General features: G+C 54.5%; 2 protein-coding genes and 1 long non-coding RNA gene across 3 annotated transcripts in view; 2 read left to right on the top strand and 1 right to left on the bottom strand.

Annotated features, from left to right (window-relative positions):
* The window catches only part of LOC137465729 (cohesin subunit SA-3-like), a gene marked incomplete at its 3' end in the record, with an annotated part of 31781 nt that extends 22356 nt beyond the window's left edge, over positions 1-9425 (top strand). Inside the window, exons 20-28 of the mRNA XM_068177772.1 lie at positions 227-297; positions 2037-2124; positions 3191-3271; positions 3756-3848; positions 4485-4714; positions 5780-5969; positions 7368-7469; positions 8239-8384; positions 9389-9425. Coding sequence (XP_068033873.1) covers positions 227-297; positions 2037-2124; positions 3191-3271; positions 3756-3848; positions 4485-4714; positions 5780-5969; positions 7368-7469; positions 8239-8384; positions 9389-9425 — 1038 coding nt within the window. The remainder of the gene's footprint in view (positions 1-226; positions 298-2036; positions 2125-3190; positions 3272-3755; positions 3849-4484; positions 4715-5779; positions 5970-7367; positions 7470-8238; positions 8385-9388) is intronic.
* Positions 1-19688, top strand: part of LOC137465714 (mediator of RNA polymerase II transcription subunit 11-like) — an 89882-nt gene that overhangs the window by 57696 nt on the left and 12498 nt on the right. The window lies entirely within an intron of this gene.
* On the bottom strand, positions 16355-19275 carry LOC137465710 (uncharacterized). The gene is made up of 3 exons (XR_010994803.1): positions 19256-19275; positions 18385-18502; positions 16355-16488 (listed from the first exon to the last, which is right to left on the bottom strand). It is a non-coding gene; the product is annotated as an uncharacterized lncRNA (long non-coding RNA).

The raw sequence follows: 19688 nt of genomic DNA, 5'->3' as shown, positions 1-19688 counted from the left end.
GGGGACATTTGGGGTCAGCCTGGGGGACAGGTGCCAGCTGCAGGTCAGCGAGATGCTCCAGGTGGGCACACCTGGGCACACCTGGGGGCTTTGGGGACATTCTGGGGGGGTTTGGGGACGTTCTGGGGACGTTCTGGGGGGATTTGGTGACATTTCGGGACATTTGGGGACATTTGGGGGCGTTTTGGGGCATTCTGGGACGTTTTGGTGACGTTTGTCCCCCCAGGCCGTGTCCCCAGACGAGGAGGACGTTTATGGGCTGGCGGCCACCCTGAGGAGGCTCTCGGTCCTGTTCAGGTGACAGCGGGGACACCTGGGGACACCTGGGGACACCGGGGGACATTTGGGGACATCTGGGGTCATTGGGGACATCTGGGGACACTGGGCACAAGGGCAGGGGGTGGCTCCAAATGTCCCCAACCCCCAAATCCCTCAATGTCCCCAAATGTCCCCAAATCCCTCAATGTCCCTAAATGTCCCCAAATCCCCCAAACCCTCAATGTCCCCAAATGTCCCCAAGTGTCCCCAACCCCCTCACTGCCTGCAGTGTCCCCAAATGTCCCCAAATCCCCCAAACCGTCAATGTCCCCAAATGTCCCCAATCCCCCAAATCCCTCAATGTTCCAAATCTTCCAATGTCTCCCAATGTCCCCAAATGTCCCCAAATCCCCCAAACCCTCAATGTCCCCAAATGTCCCCAAATCCCCCAAACCCTCAATGTTCCAAATCTTCCAATGTCCCCCAATGTCCCCAACTGTCCCCCAATCCCTCAATGTCCCCAAATGTCCCCAATCCCCCAGATCCCCCCAACGTCCCCATCAATGTCTCTGCTATCCCCAAATCCCCCCCAAGTGTCCCCAAATCCCCCCCAGTGTCCCCGCTGTCCCCAAATCCCCCCTTGATGTCCCCAGATCCCCCCTTGATGTCCCCAATGTCCCCCCAGTGTCCCCAGATCCCCCCTCTGTCCCAGATCCCCCCAGTGTCCCCAATCCCCCCCCAAGTGTCCCCAATCCCCCCTTGATGTCCCCAATGTCCCCCAAGTGTCCTCAGATCCCCCCTTGATGTCCCCAATCCCCCCCAAGTGTCCCCACTGTCCCCAAATCCCCCCTTGATGTCCCCAATCCCCCCCCAGTGTCCCCAGATCCCCCCTTGATGTCCCCAATCCCCCGTTGTTGTCCCCAAATCCCCCGCTGATGTCCCCGCTGTCCCCAGTGTCCCCAATCCCCGCTGATGTCCCCAATCCCCCCTTGATGTCCCCAATCCCCCCTTGATGTCCCCAATGTCCCCCCAGTGTCCCCAATCCCCGCTGATGTCCCCAATGTCCCCCAAGTGTCCCTAATCCCCCCTTGATGTCCCCAATCCCCACTGATGTCCCCAATGTCCCCCCAGTGTCCCCAAATCCCCCCTTGTTGTCCCCAAACTCCCCCAGTGTCCCCAAATCCCCCCTTGTTGTCCCCAATCCCCCCTTGATGTCCCCAATCCCCCCCAGTGTCCCCAATCCCCGCTGATGTCCCCAATCCCCCCCCAGTGTCCCCAATCCCCCCTTGATGTCCCCAAATCCCTCCTTGATGTCCCCAATCCCCGCTGATGTCCCCAAACCCCGCTGATGTCCCCAATGTCCCCCAAGTGTCCCCAATCCCCCCTTGATGTCCCAAATCCCCCCTTGATGTCCCCAATATCCCCCAAGTGTCCCCAATCCCCCCCTTGATGTCCCCAATCCCCGCTGATGTCCCCAATCCCCCCCACTGTCCCCAATCCCCCCCAGTGTCCCCAATCCCCCGTTGTTGTCCCCAATCCCCGCTGATATCCCCAATCCCCGCTGATGTCCCCAAATCCCCCCTTGTTGTCCCCAATCCCCGCTGATGTCCCCAATCCCCGCTGATGTCCCCAATATCCCCCAAGTGTCCCCAACCCCCCCCAGTGTCCCCAATCCCCCGTTGTTGTCCCCAAACCCCGCTGATGTCCCCACTGTCCCCAGTGTCCCCAATCCCCGCTGATGTCCCCAGTCCCCGCTGATGTCCCCGCTGTCCCCGCAGTGACCACGACCTCACCCCCTGGGGTCTCTTCGTGCCGCTCTCGCAGCTCCTGCGCCACGGCCTGGACACCGGCAACGTGCCAGCGCAGGTGGGGACACCTGGGGGGACACCTGGGGACACCTGGGGACACCTGGGGGGACACACCTGGGGACACACCTGAGACACCTGAGGACACCTGGGGGGACACCTGGGGACAGCTGGGGGACACACCTGAGACACACCTGGGGACACCTTGGGGGACACACCTGGGGGGACAGCTGGGGACACACCTGGGGACACATCTGGGGACACACCTGAGACACCTGAGGACACCTGGGGACACACCTGGGGACAGCTGGGGGGACACCTGGGGACAGCTGGGGGGACACCTGGGGACACTTGGGGACACATGTGGGACATCTGGGGGGACACCTGGGACACACCTGGTACACCTGGGGACGCCAGGGGACACCTGGGGGGACACACCTGGGGACACACCTGGGGACACACCTGGGACACACCTGGGGACACACCTGGGGACACACCTGGGACACTCCTGGGATCACACCTGGGGACACTTCGGGACATCCCAGGGACACTTGGTGACACCTGGGGACACCTTGGGGACACCTGGCAGCGCCTGGGGCCGTTCTGGTGACATTTTGGACCATTCGGGGCCGTTTTTGGCCACTTTGGTCACATTCGGGGCCATTTTTGCCGTTTTTGGACATTGTGGTGACGTTTTTTGTGCATTTTTGGACATTGTGGTGACGTTTTTGTGCATTTGGGTCCCATTTTTGGACATTTTGGGGCCATTTTTTGGACATCTGGGTCCCATTTTTGGACATTTGGGTCCCATTTTTGGACATTGGGGTCCCATTTTTGGACATTTGGGTCCCATTTTTGGACATTGGGGTCCCATTTTTGGACATCTGAGTCCCATTTTTGGACATTTTGGGGCCATTTTTGGACATTGGGGTCCCATTTTTGGACATTTGGGTCCCATTTTTGGACATTTTGGGGCCATTTTTGGACATTTGGGGCCATTTTTGGACATTGGGGTCCCATTTTTGGACATTTTGGTCCCATTTTTGGCCATCTTTGGACATTTGGGGGCCGTTTTTGGACATTTTGGGGCCATTTTTGGCCGGTTTTGTCCCTTTTGGGCCCCGCAGGTGATGGTTCCGGCCATCTCGTGCCTCTTCTTCCACTTTTTCTGGGAGCTCTCCCGAGTTGTCGACTCCGAAGCCTCCCCGGTGAGAATTCCCACAAAATCCCCCAAAACCCCAAATTCCCAAATCCTCATCATCCTCCCCCAAAATCCCCCTGGAATCCCCCCAGAATTCCCTGAAATTCCCTCAATCCCACCCTGAATTCCTAAAATCCCGCCCCAAATCCCAAAATCCCCGCCCCAAATCCCAAAATTCCCACCCAAAATCCCAAATTTCTCACCCCAAATCCCCAAATCCCCTCCCCAAATCCCCCATTCCTAACCCCAAACCCTCACATCCCCAAATTTCTGCCCCAAATTCCCGAATCTCCTCCCGGAATTCCCGTTTTTCCAGGGGGACCTGCAGGCCCCGCACTCCCGGGCCGCCCTGCTGCTGTCCCTGTGCTCCCAAATCCCAAAAAAAATCCCAATAAAACCCCAAATCCCACCCTAAATCCCTCACATCCCCAAATTTTCACCCCAAATTCCCAAATCTCCTCCTGGAATTCCCGGAATTCCCGTTTTTCCAGGGGGACCTGCAGGCCCTGCGCTCCCGGGCCGCCCTGCTGCTGTCCCTGTGCCAGAGCTGCCTCTCGGAGCCCGAGCCCGACCTCAGGGAGACGGTCCGGAACCTTCCGGAACATTCCAGAGGGGATTTTGGGGGGTTCCGGAACGTTCCAGGGGTTTGGGGGATTCCGGAGCGTTCCAGGGGTTTTTGGGGATTCCGGAACGTTCCAGGGGTTTTTGGGGATTCTGAAACGTTCCAGGGGTTTTGGGGATTCTGGAACATTCCAGGGGTTTCTGGGGATTCCGGAACGTTCCAGGGGTTTTTGGGGGTTCCCAGGGTGGATTTGGAACGTTCTGGGGAGGTTTGGGGGCTGGAGTATTCCGGGATTCTGGAACATTCCGGGGGGGATTTTGGGGTTCTGGAACATTCAGGGTAGGATTTTGGGGTTCCGGAACATTCCAGGGAAGATTTGGGGGTTCTGGAACATTCCAGGGGGGACTTTGGGGTTCTGGAACATTCCAGTGAGGATTTTGGGGTTCCGGAACATTCCAGGGAAGATTTGGGGGTTCTGGAACATTCCGGGGGAGATTTTGGGATTCTGGAACATTCTGGGGGGGATTTTGGGGTTCCTGGGAAGGGTCTGGAACCTTCCCGAGCATTCTGGGGGCGTTGGGGGAATTTTGGGGTGGGTGTGGCGCATTCCCTGGATTTGGGGGCTCCGCAACATTCCGGAGGCACCCGGGGTCCCCAGGAAATTCCCGGAAAACCCGAACCGAGCAAAGAATCCCCCCACGGAGCGCCGCGGCGCGATGCCGACGCGCGCGCTCCGTGCCCGCAGGCGCTGCAGGCGCTGCAGGAGCTGCTGCTGCTGCTGGGCCCGGGGCTGCCGCAGGCGCGGCTGCGGCTGCGCCCGGAGCCGGCGCTGGAGGCGCAGCTGGGGCTGGCCCTGCTCGACCTCGTGTTCCAGCCCCGGCCCCCGCGGTGAGCCCCGGGGACCCCGGGGATCCGGGGAGGGGGGATCCGGGATGGGGGATCCGTGATGGGATTGATGGGGAAATCGACGGGAGGATCGATGGGGGGATCGATGATGGGATCGATGGGGGATCCGTGATGGGGCATCCGTGATGGGATCCGTGATGGGATCGATGGGGGATCGAAGAGGGGATTGATGGGATCGATGAGGGATCCGTGGGGGGATCCGTGATGGGATTGATGGGGGATCGATGATGGGGGATCGATGATGGCATCGATGGGATCGATGGGATCGATGATGGGATCGATGATGGTATCGATATGGGATTGATGGGGGGGTGGATGAGGGGATCGATGGAATCGATATGGGATCGATGATGGGATCGATGGGGGATCGATGATGGGATCTATGGGGGGATCGATATGGGATTGATGGGGGGATTGATGGGATCGGTGAGGGGATTGAGGATGGGATCGATGGGGGATTGATGATGGGATTGATGATGGGATCGATGGGAGGATCGATGGGATTGATGAGGGGATCGATGATGGGATCGATATGGGATTGATGGGGGGGATCGGTGAGGGGATCGATGATGGGATCGATGGAATCGATGAGGGGATTGATGATGGGGATTGATGGAATTGATGGGATCGATGTGGGGATCAATGGGGGGGATCGATGGGATTGATGGAATTGATGGGATCGATGGGATCGATGAGGGGATTGAGAGTATTGATGATGGGATTGATGGGATCGAGGGGATCGATGGGATCGAGGGGGATTGATGGGATTGGGGGGAACTGCTGGGGATTTTGGGGATTTTTTTGGGGATTTTTTTGGGATTTATTTACATTTTTCTTCTTGAATTTCTGTGATTTCGGAGACTTTTCCCAGCCTTCCCCCCCCGGAATTCCCGTTTTTCCTCATCCTAGTGACCCCAACCCCCCCAGTCCCACTTCCCCCGGAATTCCTCCTCCCAGAAATCCCCCGCGTTCCCCAAAAACCCCGTGACTGCCGAACGCGGAGCTTCGTTGCTTTCGGAGCCGTGCCCCAGCCCTTCCTGCCCGCAGTTCCCGTTTTCCCTCCGCCCGCCGACCCCGTTCCCCCGGCATTCCCGGCTTTTCCCTTCCAGAGGCGGCCGGGCCCGGGCTGGGGGCGCTGCAGCGGCGCCGCTCGCTGCTGGCCGGCTTCTGCCGGCTGCTGGTGCGCGGCGCGCTGCGGCTGCGCGCCGCCGCCGACGTCTTCAAGCACTACGGCACGGTACGCGAGCGGCGCCGGGAGTTAACGCCGGAATTAATGCCGGAATTAACGCCGGGAACTAACGCTGGAATTGACGCCGGGAATTAACACCGGGAATTAACGCTGGGAATTAACGCCGGGAATTAATGCCGGAATTAACGCCGGGAATTAACGCTGGAATTAATGCCAGGAACTAATGCTGGGAGCGGCACTGGAATTAACGCCGGGAATTAACACCGGGAGCGGTGCCGGAATTAACGTTGGGAACGGCACGGGAATGGCACCGGGAATTAACACCAGGAACTAACGCCGGGAATTAACACTGGGAACGGCGCCGGAATTAACGCTGGGAACGGTGCCGGGAACTAATGCCGGGAATTAATGCTGGGAATTAACGTTGGGAACAGCACGGGAATGGCACCGGGAATTAACACCAGGAACTAACACCGGGAATTAACACTGGGAATTAACACTGGGAACAGCGCTGGAATTAATTGCCGGGAATTAACACCAGAATTAACACTGGGAATTAACACCGGGAATGACACGGGAACGATACTGGGAATCAACACCAGGATTGTCCGGGAATTGTCCGGGGATTACCTGGGAATGACACGGGAATTTACTTGGGAATTATCCGGGAATTACCTGAGAATTACCTGGGAATTACCTGGGAATTATCCGGGAATTACCTGGGAATTATCGGGAATGACACAGGAATGATGCGGGGATTGTCCGGGAATTACGCGACGATTATCTGGGGATTATCTGGGAATTACACGGGAATTCCTGGGTTATTTGGGAATTTCTGGGAATATCCGGGAATTACACAAGAATTATACGGGGACGATGGGAATTATCCAGGGATTATACGGGAATTTTCCGGGAATTACGGGAATGGTCCGGGAGTTATCTGGGAATTATCCTGGGAATATCCGGGAATTCTGGGGTTTTCCGGGAGTTCCGGGGATGTTCCTGGGATTATCAGCGTTGGGAAATTCTGGGAATTCCAGGATCAATGGGATTTTTTGGGATTTGGGAATTCTGGGATTATTGTGAGTTGGGAATTTTGGGAATTCCGACATTCTTGGGATTTTGGGAATTCTGGGAGGTTCCTGGGGTTTGGGAATTCCAGGCATTTGGGGTTTGTGGGGATCTGGGGCTCTGCCCTTCCCAGTTTTCCTGGAATTTTGGGAATTTCCCATTTTCCCGGGATTTTGGGCTGTGCCATTCCTGTTATCCAGGAATTTTGGGCATTCCCAGTTTTCCAGGGAATTTTGGGTCTCGGGAATTCCCATTTTCCTGGGAATTGCGTCTCTGCCGTTCCCGTTTTCCTGGGAATTCTGGGACTTCCCGGTTTTTCGGGAGTTCTTGTGTCTCCGCCATTCCCATTTTTCCCGGGCTTTTGGGCGTTCCCAGTTTTCCGGGGACTTCGGGGACATCATCCGGGAGACGCTGCGCTGCACGCGCGACCTCGACCGCCCGGAGTGGGCGCGGACGGTGCTGCTCAGCCTGCAGCAGGTGAGGGCGCGGATCCCGGGAATCCCCGGGGATCCCGGGAATCCGGGGATCCCGGGGGAACGCGGGAACGTGCGGGGATCCCGGAAACGCACAGGGATCCCGGGGGAACGCGCGGGGATCCCGGGAACGCGCGGGGATCCCGGGGGAACGTGGGGAACGCAGGAACACGCGGGGATCCCAGGAATGCACAGGGATCCCGGGAATGCGCGGGGATCCCGGGAATCCGCGGGGATCCCGGGGGAACACGGGGGGATCGCGGGAACGCACGGGGATCCCGGGAATCCGCGGGGATCCCGGGAATCCGCGGGGATCCCAGGAATCCGCGGATCCCGGGGGAATGCGGGAATGTGGGAACACAGGGATCCTGGGAATGTGGAGATCCCGGGGGAAGTCGGGGATCCTGGGAATTTGGGGATCCCAGGAATTCAGGGAGCCCAGCAAGTTAGGGATCCCGGGGGGATTCGGGAATCCCAGGGGAAATTCAGGGGGGTTTTTGTCCGTTTTTCCCAGCTGGAATTTTTGTGGATTTCCCCAGAATTTTTGTGGATTTTCCCTGGAATTTTTGTGGATTTTCTGGGAATTTTGAGCCACTTTCCCGAAATTTTGAGCCATTTTCCCAGAATTTTTGTGGATTTCCTGAGAATTTTTGTGATTTTTCCCAGGATTTTTGTGATTTTTCCCAGGATTTTTGTGGATTTTCCCGGAATTCTTGTGGATTTTCCGGGAACTCCTGTGGATTTCGGGATTTCCCCCCGTTTTTTCCCCCCAGCTTTTCACGGAGCTGCTGCTCCAGGAGGGCCCCGAGCTCCGGGGGCTCCCGGAATTCCAGGAAATCCGGGATTTGGGCCGGCGCCTCTCGCTCTTCTTCAGCCCCCGGCAGCTGCAGAGCCGGCAGCCGCTGCTGCTGCTGCACAGGTTTGGGGCGGAAAACCGGGAATTGCGGCAAATCCGCGGAGCCGGGGTGGAACTGGGGCAAATCCGCGGAGCCGGGCCGGAACTGGGGCAAATCCGAGATTCCCGGGTGGGAATTGGGGCAAATCCGAGATTCCGGGGTGGAATTGGGGCAAATCCGCGGAGCCGGGGTGGAACTGGGGCAAATCCGAGATTCCAGGATGGAATTGGGGCAAATCCGAGATTCCAGGATGGAATTGGGGCAAATCTGAGATTCCAGGATGGAATTGGGGCAAATCTGAGATTCCCGGGTGGAATTGGGGCAAATGCGAGATTCCCGGATGGAATTGGGGCAAATCCGAGATTCCGGGGTTGAACTGGGGCAAATCCGCGGTGCCGGGGCCGGAACTGGAGCAAATCCGAGATTCCCGGATGGAATTGGGGCAAATCCGCGGAGCCGGGGTGGAACTGGGGCAAATCCGAGATTCCAGGATGGAATTGGGGCAAATCCGAGATTCCCGGGATGGAATTGGGGCAAATCCAAGATTCCCGGGTGGAACTGGGGCAAATCCGAGATTCCCGGGTGGGAAATTTGGGGCGTTTCGACGGATTTGGATGGGTTTGGGGTGGATTTGGGGGGAATTGTGATGGATTTTAGGTGGATTTCGGGTGGATTTTGGGGTGTTTTTGGTGGATTTCAGGTGGATTTGGGGTGGATTTTGGAGGATTTAGGGGTGTTTTTGGTGGATTTTGGGGGAATTGTGATGGATTTTGGAGGATTTTGGAGGATTTTGGGGTGTTTTTGATGGATTTTTGGGGTGTTTTTGATGGGTTTGGGGAGGATTTTGGAGGATTTTGGGGTGTTTCTGATGGATTTGGGGAGGATTTTGGGGAATTGTGATGGATTTTTAGGTGGATTTCGGGTGGATTTTGGGGTGTTTTTGATGGATTTTGGGGGTGTTTTTGATGGGTTTGGGCTGGATTTTGGGAATTCTGGGGGGTTTCGGTCCATTCCGGTCTCCCCCCAGCGAGGGGATCCAGTTCTCGCTGCAGCCGCCCCCGGAGCCCCGAATTCCGGGAATTCCGGGGGGGCTCCCCCTGCATCTGCCCTTCCTGGAGGTGCTGAGCGAGTTCTCGCCGCGGCTGCCGCGCCCCGACCGCGCCCTGCTGTGAGAGCCGGGGAATCCGGGAAATCGGGGGAATCCGGGGGAATCCGGGGATTCTGGGTGAAAATCCGGGGATTCTGGGTGAAAATCCGGGAAATTTGGGGATTCTGGGTGAAAATCCGGGGAAATCCGGGGAAATCCGGGGATTCTGGGTGAAAATCCGGGGAAATCCGGGGATTTTGGGTGAAAATCCGGGGATTCTGGGTGAAAATCCGGGGGAATCCGGGGATTCTGGGTGAAAATCTGGGGGAATCCGGGGATTCTGGGTGAAAATCCGGGGAAATCCGGGGATTTTGGGTGAAAATCCGGGGATTCTGGGTGAAAATCCAGGGATTCTGGGTGAAAACCCGGGGATTCTGGGTGAAAATCCGGGGAAATTCGGGGATTTTGGGGGGATTTTGTGGAAATTCGGGGGAAAATTCAGAGATTTTGGGGGGTTTTGGGGAAATTCGGAATTTTGGGGTCGTTCTTCGGGTGATTTTTGGGCTGAAATTTGGAATTTGGGGTTGGTTTTGGGGCTGAAACGTGGGATTTTGGGCGGATTCTTGTGTCAATGTTTGGAGTTTTGGGGTGGATTTTGGGCTGATTTTTGGGTGGAATTTTGGGCTTTGGGCTGATTTTGGCTGCAATTCTGGATTTTGGGGCTGATTTTGGATGCAATTCTGGATTTTGGGCTGATTTTTGGTGGAATTCTGAATTTTGGGCTGATTTTGGCTGGAATTCTGGATTTTGGGGCTGATTTTGGGTGGAATTCTGGATTTTGGGCTGATTTTGGATGCAATTCTGGATTTTGGGCTGATTTTGGCTGGAATTCTGGATTTTGGGCTGATTTTGGGTGGAATTCTGGATTTTGGGCTGATTTTGGTGGAATTCTGGATTTTGGGGCTGATTTTGGGTGGAATTCTGGATTTTGGGCTGATTTTGGGTGGGAATTCTGGATTTTGGACTGATTTTGGCTGGAAATCTGGATTTTGGGCTGATTTTTGGTGCAATTCTGGATTTTGGGCTGATTTTGGGTGGAATTCTGGATTTTGGGCTGATTTTGGGTGGAATTCTGGATTTTGGGCTGATTTTGGGTGGAATTCTGGATTTTGGGGCTGATTTTTGGGTGCAATTCTGGATTTTGGGCTGATTTTGGCTGGAATTCTGGATTTTGGGGCTGATTTTGGGTGGAATTCTGGATTTTGGGCTGATTTTTGGGTGCAATTCTGGATTTTGGGCTGATTTTTTGGGTGCAATTCTGGATTTTGGGGCTGATTTTGGGTGGAATTTTGGATTTTGGGCTGATTTTTGGTGGAATTCTGGATTTTGGGCTGATTTTTTGGTGCAATTCTGGACCCCAGGCTGGCGCTGCTGGAGCGGACGTGCCGCGAGCGGGGCCTGGGCGCGGATTTTGGGGCGGATTTGGGCGATTTTGGGGCTCCCCTGCGCTGCTACCGCCGCTCCCTGAGCCCCCTGCAGAGCCCCCCGGGGACCCCCCGGGCCAAGAGAGCCCCGAGGAGCCCCCGGGAGAGCCCGGAGAGGGGCGGGGAAAGGTGGGAAAAATCCTGAATTTTGGGGAAATTCCTGAATTTGGGGGCAAATTCTGAATTTTGGGGGAAAAATTCTTGAATTTGGGGGGAAAAATTCTGAATTTGGGGAGAAAATTCTGAATTTGGGGAGAAAATCCTGAATTTTGGGGGGAAATTCCGAATTTTGGGGGGAAAATTCTGAATTTGGGGGGAAAATTCTGAATTTTGGGGGGCAAATTCTGAATTTTGGGGGAAAATTCTGAATTTTGGGGGGAAAATTCTGAATTTTGGGGGGAAAATTCTTAATTTTGGGGGGGGAAAATTCTGAATTTTGGGGGGGAAAATTCCGAATTTTGGGGGAAAATTCTAAATTTTGGAGGAAAATTCTGAATTTGGGGGAAAATTCTGAATTTTGGGGGGAAAATTCCAAATTTTGGGGGGAAAATCCTGAATTTTGGGGGGGAAATTCTGAATTTTTTGGGGAAAAGTCTGAATTTTGGGGGGAAAATTCTGAATTTTGGGGGGGAAATTCTGAATTTTGGGGGGAAAATTCTGAATTTTGGGGAGAAAATTCTGAATTTTGGGGGAAAATTCTGGATTTGGGGGAAAACTCTGAATTCTGGGGGGAATATTCTGAATTTGGGGGGAAAATCCTGAATTTTGGGGGCAAATTCTGAACTTTGGGGGGAAATCCTGAATTTTGGGGGGAAAATTCTGAATTTTGGGGGGAAAATTCTGAATTTGGGGAGAAAATTCTGAATTTGGGGAGAAAATCCTGAATTTTGGGGGGAAATTCCGAATTTTGGGGGGAAAATTCTGAATTTGGGGGGAAAATTCTGAATTTTGGGGGGCAAATTCTGAATTTTGGGGGAAAATTCTGAATTTTGGGGGGAAAATTCTGAATTTTGGGGGGAAAATTCTTAATTTTGGGGGGGAAAATTCTGAATTTTGGGGGGAAAATTCCGAATTTTGGGGGAAAATTCTAAATTTTGGAGGAAAATTCTGAACGAATTTTGGGGGGAAAATTCTAAATTTTGGAGGAAAATTCTGAATTTGGGGGGAAAATTCTGAATTTTGGGGGGAAAATTCCAAATTTTGGGGGGAAAATCCTGAATTTTGGGGGGGAAATTCTGAATTTTTTGGGGGAAAAGTCTGAATTTTGGGGGGAAAATTCTGAATTTGGGGGGGCAAATCCTGAATTTGGGGGGGAAAACTCTGAATTTTGGGGGACAAATTCTGAGCTTTGGGGAAGTTTTGGGGGGGGGGAAATCTGAATTTTGGGGGGAAAAATCAGAGTTTTATGTGAAAAAAACCCAACTTTAGGGAAAAATCCGAATTGGGGGAAAACCTGAATTTCTGGCAGGGGGAAGTAGATATTTTTTTGGGGGAGTTTTTGGGGCGGGAATCTGAATTTTGGGAAGGCAAACCCTGAGTTTTGGGGGGGCTTTGGGGTGGAAAACCTGAATATTTTTGGGGGGGGGGAAGTGCGGAGTTTTGGGGGAGTTCGGGGAATTTGGGAGTTTTGGCTAAAATCCCGAATTTCGGTCAAACCCGAATCCGCAGCCGCCCCCAGCTCCAGCCCGTGGCCCCCCAGCCCCGCCCTGACCTCGACCGCGCTCAGGGGGGGTCCCCAAAACCGCGGCCCCTCCCCCCACCTGCCCAGGTGAGACCCTCCCCTCCCCCACCCCAAATAACCCGGATTTGGGGAGAAACAAAGAAAAAAACAGCAAAAATTTGGGGGAAAAGAACGAAAACCTGAATTTTGGGGGAGCCCCCCCCAAATAACCCCAAATTCTGGGGAAGACCCCCCACAAAAACCAAAATTTGGGGGGAAAAAAACCAAAAAAAAACCCAAATTTTGGAGGGACTCCCCGAAGTGTCGCCCAGCGTTTTGGGGAAAACCCCCCAAAAAAACAAAATTTTGGGGAAGATCCCTCAAATATTTGGGGGAAAACCGCCAAGTGAAACCAAATATTTGGGGGGAAAACCCCCGAAACCCCGAAGTTTTGGGAAATAAACCCCAAATTTTGGGGGAAAAATCCCAAATGTTGGGGGGAAAACCCCAAATTCTGGGGGGGAAATCCCAAATTTTGGGGGGAAAACCCCAAATTCTGGGGGGAAAACCCCAAATTCTGGGGGGGAAAACCCCAAATGTTGGGGGGAAAACCCCAAATTCTGGGGGGGGAAATCCCAAATTTTGGGGGGAAAACCCCAAATTCTGGGGGGGAAAACCCCAAATTCTGGGGGGAAAACCCCAAATTTGGATTTTTTTTCCACCTCCAGCAGCGAATCCAGGAGGAGCTGGGGATCCCGGTGAGGGAATTCGGGGATTTTGGGGGGAATTCGGGATTTTTTGGGGGGAGAATTTTGGGGATTTTCGGGGAAATTCGGGATTTTTTGGGGGGAGAATTTTGGGGATTTTCGGGGAAATTTGGGATTTTTTGAGGGGAGAATTTTGGGGAATTTGGGAAATTTGGGGAGATTTGGGAATTTTCGGGGGAATTTGGGGAGATTTGGGGATTTTTGGTGGGAATTTTGGGATTTTTGGGGGGGAAAATTTGGGCGATTTTGGGTGGGATTTGGGATTCTTGGGGGTTGGGGAGGAGAGATTTGGGAACTGTGGGGGGTCCTGGGTGGGATTTTTGGAAATTTGGGGGAATTTGGGGAATTTGGGGGTTCCTGGGTGGGGATTTTGTGGGGGGGGGGCTCCTGGGGTCCGTTTTAGGGTGAATTTGGGGGGATTTTGAGGGGATCAGGGGGGGATTTATGGGAATTTGGGGGAAATTTGGGATTTTTGGGGTTTTTCACCCTCCCCCCCAGCCTGAGCCTGATGGAGGAAGAGGAGGAGGAGGAGGAGACCCCGAGCAGCCCCAGGGTGAGACCCCAAAAAACCCCCAGAATTTGGGGGAAAAAACCCAAAATTTGGGAAAAAAACCCCAAAAATTTGGGGAAAAAAAACCCCAAAATTTGGGAAAAAAACCCCAAAATTTGGGAAAAAAAACCCCCAAAATTTGGGGAAAAAACCCCAAAATTTGGGAAAAAAACCCCCCAAATTCTGGGAATTCCTCCCCAGAGCCCCCTGGAGCAGCCCCGGGACCTTTTCGGCTCCTCCAGCCTCGAGTTCCAGGTGAGATTTGGGGCATTTTTGGGGCATTTTTGGGGATTTTTGGGGTTCCCCCAAAATTTGGCTCCGCCCCTGCTGAAATTGAACATTTTTGGGTGAATTTTGGGAAATTTTTGGGGTTTTCTCCCCAGAATTTTGGGCTTTTCACCCCCAGAGTCCCTGAGGCTGAAACCCCAAAATTTTTCTCCTTTTTTTTTTGCCCGTTTTGGGTTTTTTTTACCCAGAATTTGGGTCCCTACAATTGAAAAAGTCCAAAATTCTGTCGGCTTGGGGCATTTTTGGGGGGGATTTTGGGAGTTTTTTGGGATCATCCCAAACATTTTGGGGTTTGTCCCCCTCTCTTCTCTTTCCAGACTTTCTGAAGACGGAATTCCGAATTTCCCTCCGAGTTCTTCCCATTTTTTGGGTTTTCATCCCAAAATTCCTGGTTTTTTTTCCCAGTTCAAATCCCAAGTTTGAGCTTCTTGAGCCGTTTTCCCCCCGGGAGATTTTGGGATTCATCCCCAATATTTTGGGGCTCCCACCCCCTTTTTCCTCCTCCAGATTTTCCGAGGATGGAATTCCCAAATTCCCACCCGGTTTTTTTCCCCGTTTTCTGGGGTTTTCACCCCAAAATCCAGTTACCAATTGAGCGTTTTTGGAGGGTTTTTATGGGAATTTTTGGGGTTTCTCCCAAATGTTTGGGGCTTCCCTCCCCTTTCCCTCGTTGCGGACTTTCTGGGAATGGAATCCCAGAATTCCCACCCGGCTTTTTCCCCCTTTTTTGCCGTTTTCACCCCAAAGTTCCCCCAATAAAAAATTGCAGCAGCTCCTTCTTGTCTGGACTCTTATTTGGGAATTTCCCTGGGATTTCCTGGGAATTTTCGGGATCTTTTCCGAGTATTTTGGGCTCCCCACCCCTCCTTCTCTTCCCACACAATTTTGGGAGCAGAATCCCGAAATTTCCACCCACTTTTTCCCCCAGTGAAAACACCGCCACCTTGGGGCCTTTTTTTGGGAATTTTGCTGGAATTTCACTGGAATTTCGGGCTCCCATCCCAGAACTTTGGGCTCCCCACCCTCCCTTCTCTTTCTGAGCCCGAAATCACTGGAATTTCGGGCTCCCCATCCCAGAACTTTGGGCTCCCCACCCTCCCTTCTCTTTCTGAGCCCGAAATCCCAAATTTTCCACCCCTTTTTCCCCCCCAATAAAAACGCCGAGAACTCCGTCACGTCTGGGCCGTTTCCTTCGGGAATTTCGCTGGAATTCTGGGATCTTCCCCGATATTTCGGGCTCCCCACGGCTCCCCGCTCTTTCCCGCAGTTTCGGGAGCAGAACCCCGGATCTCCCGCCGCTGGTGGAAACCGCGACGGCGCCGCCGGGGGTCTCGGGGGGTCTGGGGGGGGTCTCGGGGGTCTGGGGGTCTGGGGGGTCTCGGGGGTCTCGGGGGGTCTCGGTCTTGGGGGGTCTCAGCGGTCTTGGGGGGGTCTCAGTGGAGTCTGGGGGGTCTCGGGGGGTCTCGGTCTCGGGGCTCGGTCTCAGGGGTCTCGGGGGGTCTGGGGGTTCTTGGGGGGTCTCGGTCTCGGGGGTCTCAGTGGGGTCTGGGGGGTCTCGGGGGTCTGTCTCGGGGGTCTCGGGGGTATTGGGGGGTCTCGGGGGTCGGTCTCGGGGGGGTGTCGGGGGTCTCGGGGGTGTCGGTCTCGGGGGGTCTCGGAATCTCGGGGGTCGGTCTCGGGGGTCGGTCTGGGGGGTCTGGGGGGGTCTCGGGGGTCTTGGTGGTCTCGGCGGTTTCGGGGGTCTCTGGGGTCGGTCTCAGGGGTCTCGGGGGTCGGTCTTGGGAGGTCTCGGTCTTGGGGTGACTCGGGGGTCGGTCTCGGGTTGGGTCTGGGGGGTCTCAGGGGGGTCTCGGGGGTCTGTCTCGGTGGTCTCAGTGGGGTCTCGGGGGTCTGGGTGGTCTCGGGGTGGGTCTGGGGGGTCTCGGGGGTTGATCTCGGGGGTCTCGGTGGTCTCGGGGGTTGATCTCGGGTGGGTCTGGGGGGTCTTGGGGGTCTCGGGGGGGTCGGTCTCGGGGGTCTCGGTGGTCTCAGTGGGGTCTCGGGGGTCTCGTGGGTCTCGTGGGTCTCGGGGGGTCTGTCTCGTTGGTCTCGGTGGTCTCGGGGGTCTCAGAGGCGCAGCACGTAGGAGTCGCTGTGCGTCAGGTACCGCACCCCAGCGCGGCCCCGGCGGCCCCGCCAGGCGCAGGAAGCGCACAGCGGAGCCCGGAGCACGAGTGGCCCGGGAGCTCGAAGGCGCCGTGCGCGGGGCCCAGCTCCAGGCGCCACGCGCGGCCCGGCGCCGCCGCCTCCAGCTGCAATGGCCCGGCGCCCGCGGTCACGGCGCTGCCGGCGCCCCGCGGGACCTGGGGCCCTGCGGGGGCTCCTTGGGGTTTACGGGGATTCTTGGGGGTCCTTTTGGGGTTCTTTTGGGGGCTCCTTGGGGTTTTTACGGGGATTCTTGGGGTTCTTTTGGGGTCCCCCCGGGGGCTCCTTGGGGTTTTACGGGGATTCTTGGGGTCCTTTTGGGGTCCTTTTGGGGGCTCCTTGGGGTTTACGGGGATTTTTGGGGTCCTTTTTGGGGTTCTTTTGGGGGCTCCTTGGGGTTTTACGGGGATTCTTGGGGTCCCCCCGGGTGGGCTTTTTGGGGTTTTTATGGGGATTCCTGGGGTTCTTTTGGGGGGCCCTGCGGGGGCTCCTTGGGGTTTTACGGGGATTCCTGGGGTCATTTTGGGGTTTTACGGGGATTCTTGGGGTCCCTTTGGGGTCCCTTTGGGGTTTTTTTCGGGGATTCTTGGGGTCCTTTTGGGGTTTTACGGGGATTCTTGGGGTCCCTTTGGGTCCCTTTGGGGTTTTTTCGGGAATTCTTGGGGTCCTTTTGGGGTTTTACGGGGGATTCTTGGGGCCCTTTTGGGGTTTTTACGGGGATTCTTGGGGCCCTTTTTGGGGTCCCTTTGGGGTCCCTTTTGGGGTTTTTCGGGGATTCCTGGGGTCCCCCCCCGGGGGCTGTTTGGGGTTTCCGGGGATTCTTGGGGTCCCTTTGGGGGCTTTTTGGGGTCTCCTTGGGGTGGTTCCGGGGATTCTTGGGTCTCTTTGGTGTTTTCTGGTGATTCTTGGGGTTCTTTTGGGGGTCTCTTTGGGGGGCTTTTTGGGGTTTTCCCGGTGATTTTTGGGGTCCTTTTGGGGGTCTCTTTGGGGTTTTCCAGGGATTCTTGGGGTTCTTTTTGGGGTCCCCCCGGGGGCTCCTTGGGGTTTTCCGGGGATTTTTGGGGTCATTTTGGGGTTTTGCGGGGATTCTTGGGGTCCTTTTGGGGTCCCTTTTGGGGTCTCTTTGGGGTTTTCCGGGGATTCTTTGGGTTCTTTTGGGGTTCTTTTTGGGGTCTCTTTGGGGTTTTCCGGTGATTTTTGGGGTTCATTTTGGGGTCCCTTTGGGGTTTTCTGGGGATTTTTGGGGTCTCTTTGGGGTTTTCCGGGGATTCTTTGGGTTCTTTTTGGGGTCTCTTTGGGGGCTGTTTGGGGTTTTCTGGGGATTTTTGGGGTCCTTTTGGGGTCCCTTCGGGGGCTTTTTGGGGTTTTCCGGGGATTCTTTGGGTTCTTTTGGGGTCCTTTTGGGGTCTCTTTGGGGGTTTTCCGGGGATTCTTGGGGTTCTTTTTGGGGTCTCTGGGGCCTTTTTGGGGTTTTCTGGTGATTTTTGGGGTCTCTTTGGGGGCTTTTTGGGTTTTTCTGGTGATTTTTGGGGTTCTTTTGGAGAATTTCTGGGGGCTCTTTGGGATTTTGGGGGGATTTATTCTGGCTTCTTGGGGAATTTTTGGGATCATTTCTCATTGTTTGGGATTTCTAGGTGTGTTTGGGGGGGATATTTGGGAATTCATGGGAGTTTTGGGGGGATTCTTTTGGGGTTTTCGGGTATTTTTTGGGGCTCTTTTGGGGTTTTGGGAGCTCCAAGGAGCCGTGGGCGGGGCCCAGCTTCGGGCGCTGCGCCCGGCGATTTTTTGGGGCAGTTTTTGGGGATTCTACCCCAATTTCGGGAAAGTTACGGCTTTTTTTTGGCAATTATTGTGATCTGTGGGGGATATTTGGGGGTTTTTTGGGAAGTTTTTGGATTTTTTGGACATTTTAGGGGATATTTTTTGGATTTTTGGGGGGAATTTTGGGGGATTTTTGTGGGGGAATTTTGGGGGATTTCTGGGAATCTTTGGGGAATTCCCACCTTGAAGAGGGCGGAGAGCTGGGACCCGCCCTGGATTTTGGGAATTTCCCAGCGGATGCAGCGGGAGCCCAAATCCAGCTCGGCCGCTTGGTCGGGGCTGCTCAGCTCCTGGGAGAGGCTGGGGGCCAGAATTCGGGATTCCGTCCCCAAATTCCCTCCCAAATCCCAAAATTCGGGATTTCCATCCCAAAATCCCACCCCAAATTCCCAAAATCCCCAAAAGTTCCCCTCAAGATTCCCCAAAATCCCTCAAAATTCCCTCAGATTCCGCCCCAAAATTCGGGATTCCATCCCAAAATTCCACCCAAAATCCCAAAATCCCACCCCAAATTCCCAAAATCCCCAAAAGTCCCCTCAAGATTCCCCAAAATATCCCCAAAATCCCTCAAAATTCCCTCAGATTCCGCCCCAAAATTCGGGATTCCATCCCAAAATTCCACCCAAAAATCCCAAAATTCCACCCCAAATTCCCAAAATTGGAGATTCGATCCCAAAATTCTGCCCCAAACCTCAAAATCCCCTCGAGATTGCCAAAAAAATTCACAAATTCCTGAGAATTCCCCCCAAATCCCTCAAAATTCCCTCAGAGTCTGCTCCAAAATTCAGGATTCAACCCCAAAATTCCACCCCAAACCCAAAATTCCCAAAAATCCTCTTGAGAGTCCCGAAAATTCACCCAAAATTCCTCAAAGTTCCCCCAAATCCCTCAACATTCCCTCGGTTTCCGCCCCAAAATTTGGGATTCAACCCCAAAATTCCCACAAATCCAAATTCCCCCCAAATTCCCTCTAACTCCACCCAAAATTTGGGATTCACCCCCCAGAGTCCCCCAAATCCCCAAAATTCCCCAAAATTCCCCAAAATTCCCCACCTGGAGACGCCTTTGGGGCACCGGGAGCTGCAGGCGGACGTTGATGGCTTGGCTGGGATTTTTTGGGGAAAATTTGGGAATTTTGGGAAAATTTGGGAATTTCGGGAGCCCCAGGGGGCTGAAAATTCTGGGATTCTCCCCAGAAATTCCCGGATTTCCCCCAAATTTCACCTCTTCGGGGGGAGGTCGCAGCGGAGCTTCAAATAAAGGCGGATCCTGGGGAAAAAGGCAAAAATTGGGAAAAATTCCCGGAAATTTGGGAGGGAAATCCCCCAAAAATTTGGGAATTCCCTCAGGGGGCTGGGGAATGGGAAACTCCCCCCCAAAAAACCCAAAATTCGGGATGCTCCTGAAAATTTGGGCCAAAAATGAGGGGAAAATTCCTAAAAATTGGGGAAAATCCCAAAAAGTCTGGAAAAATCCCTAGAAATCA

This window comes from Anomalospiza imberbis, unplaced genomic scaffold (genome assembly GCF_031753505.1).
Source record: "Anomalospiza imberbis isolate Cuckoo-Finch-1a 21T00152 unplaced genomic scaffold, ASM3175350v1 scaffold_105, whole genome shotgun sequence".
Classification (NCBI taxonomy): Eukaryota; Metazoa; Chordata; class Aves; order Passeriformes; family Viduidae; genus Anomalospiza; species Anomalospiza imberbis.
This window is presented reverse-complemented; position numbering and strand designations above follow the sequence as displayed.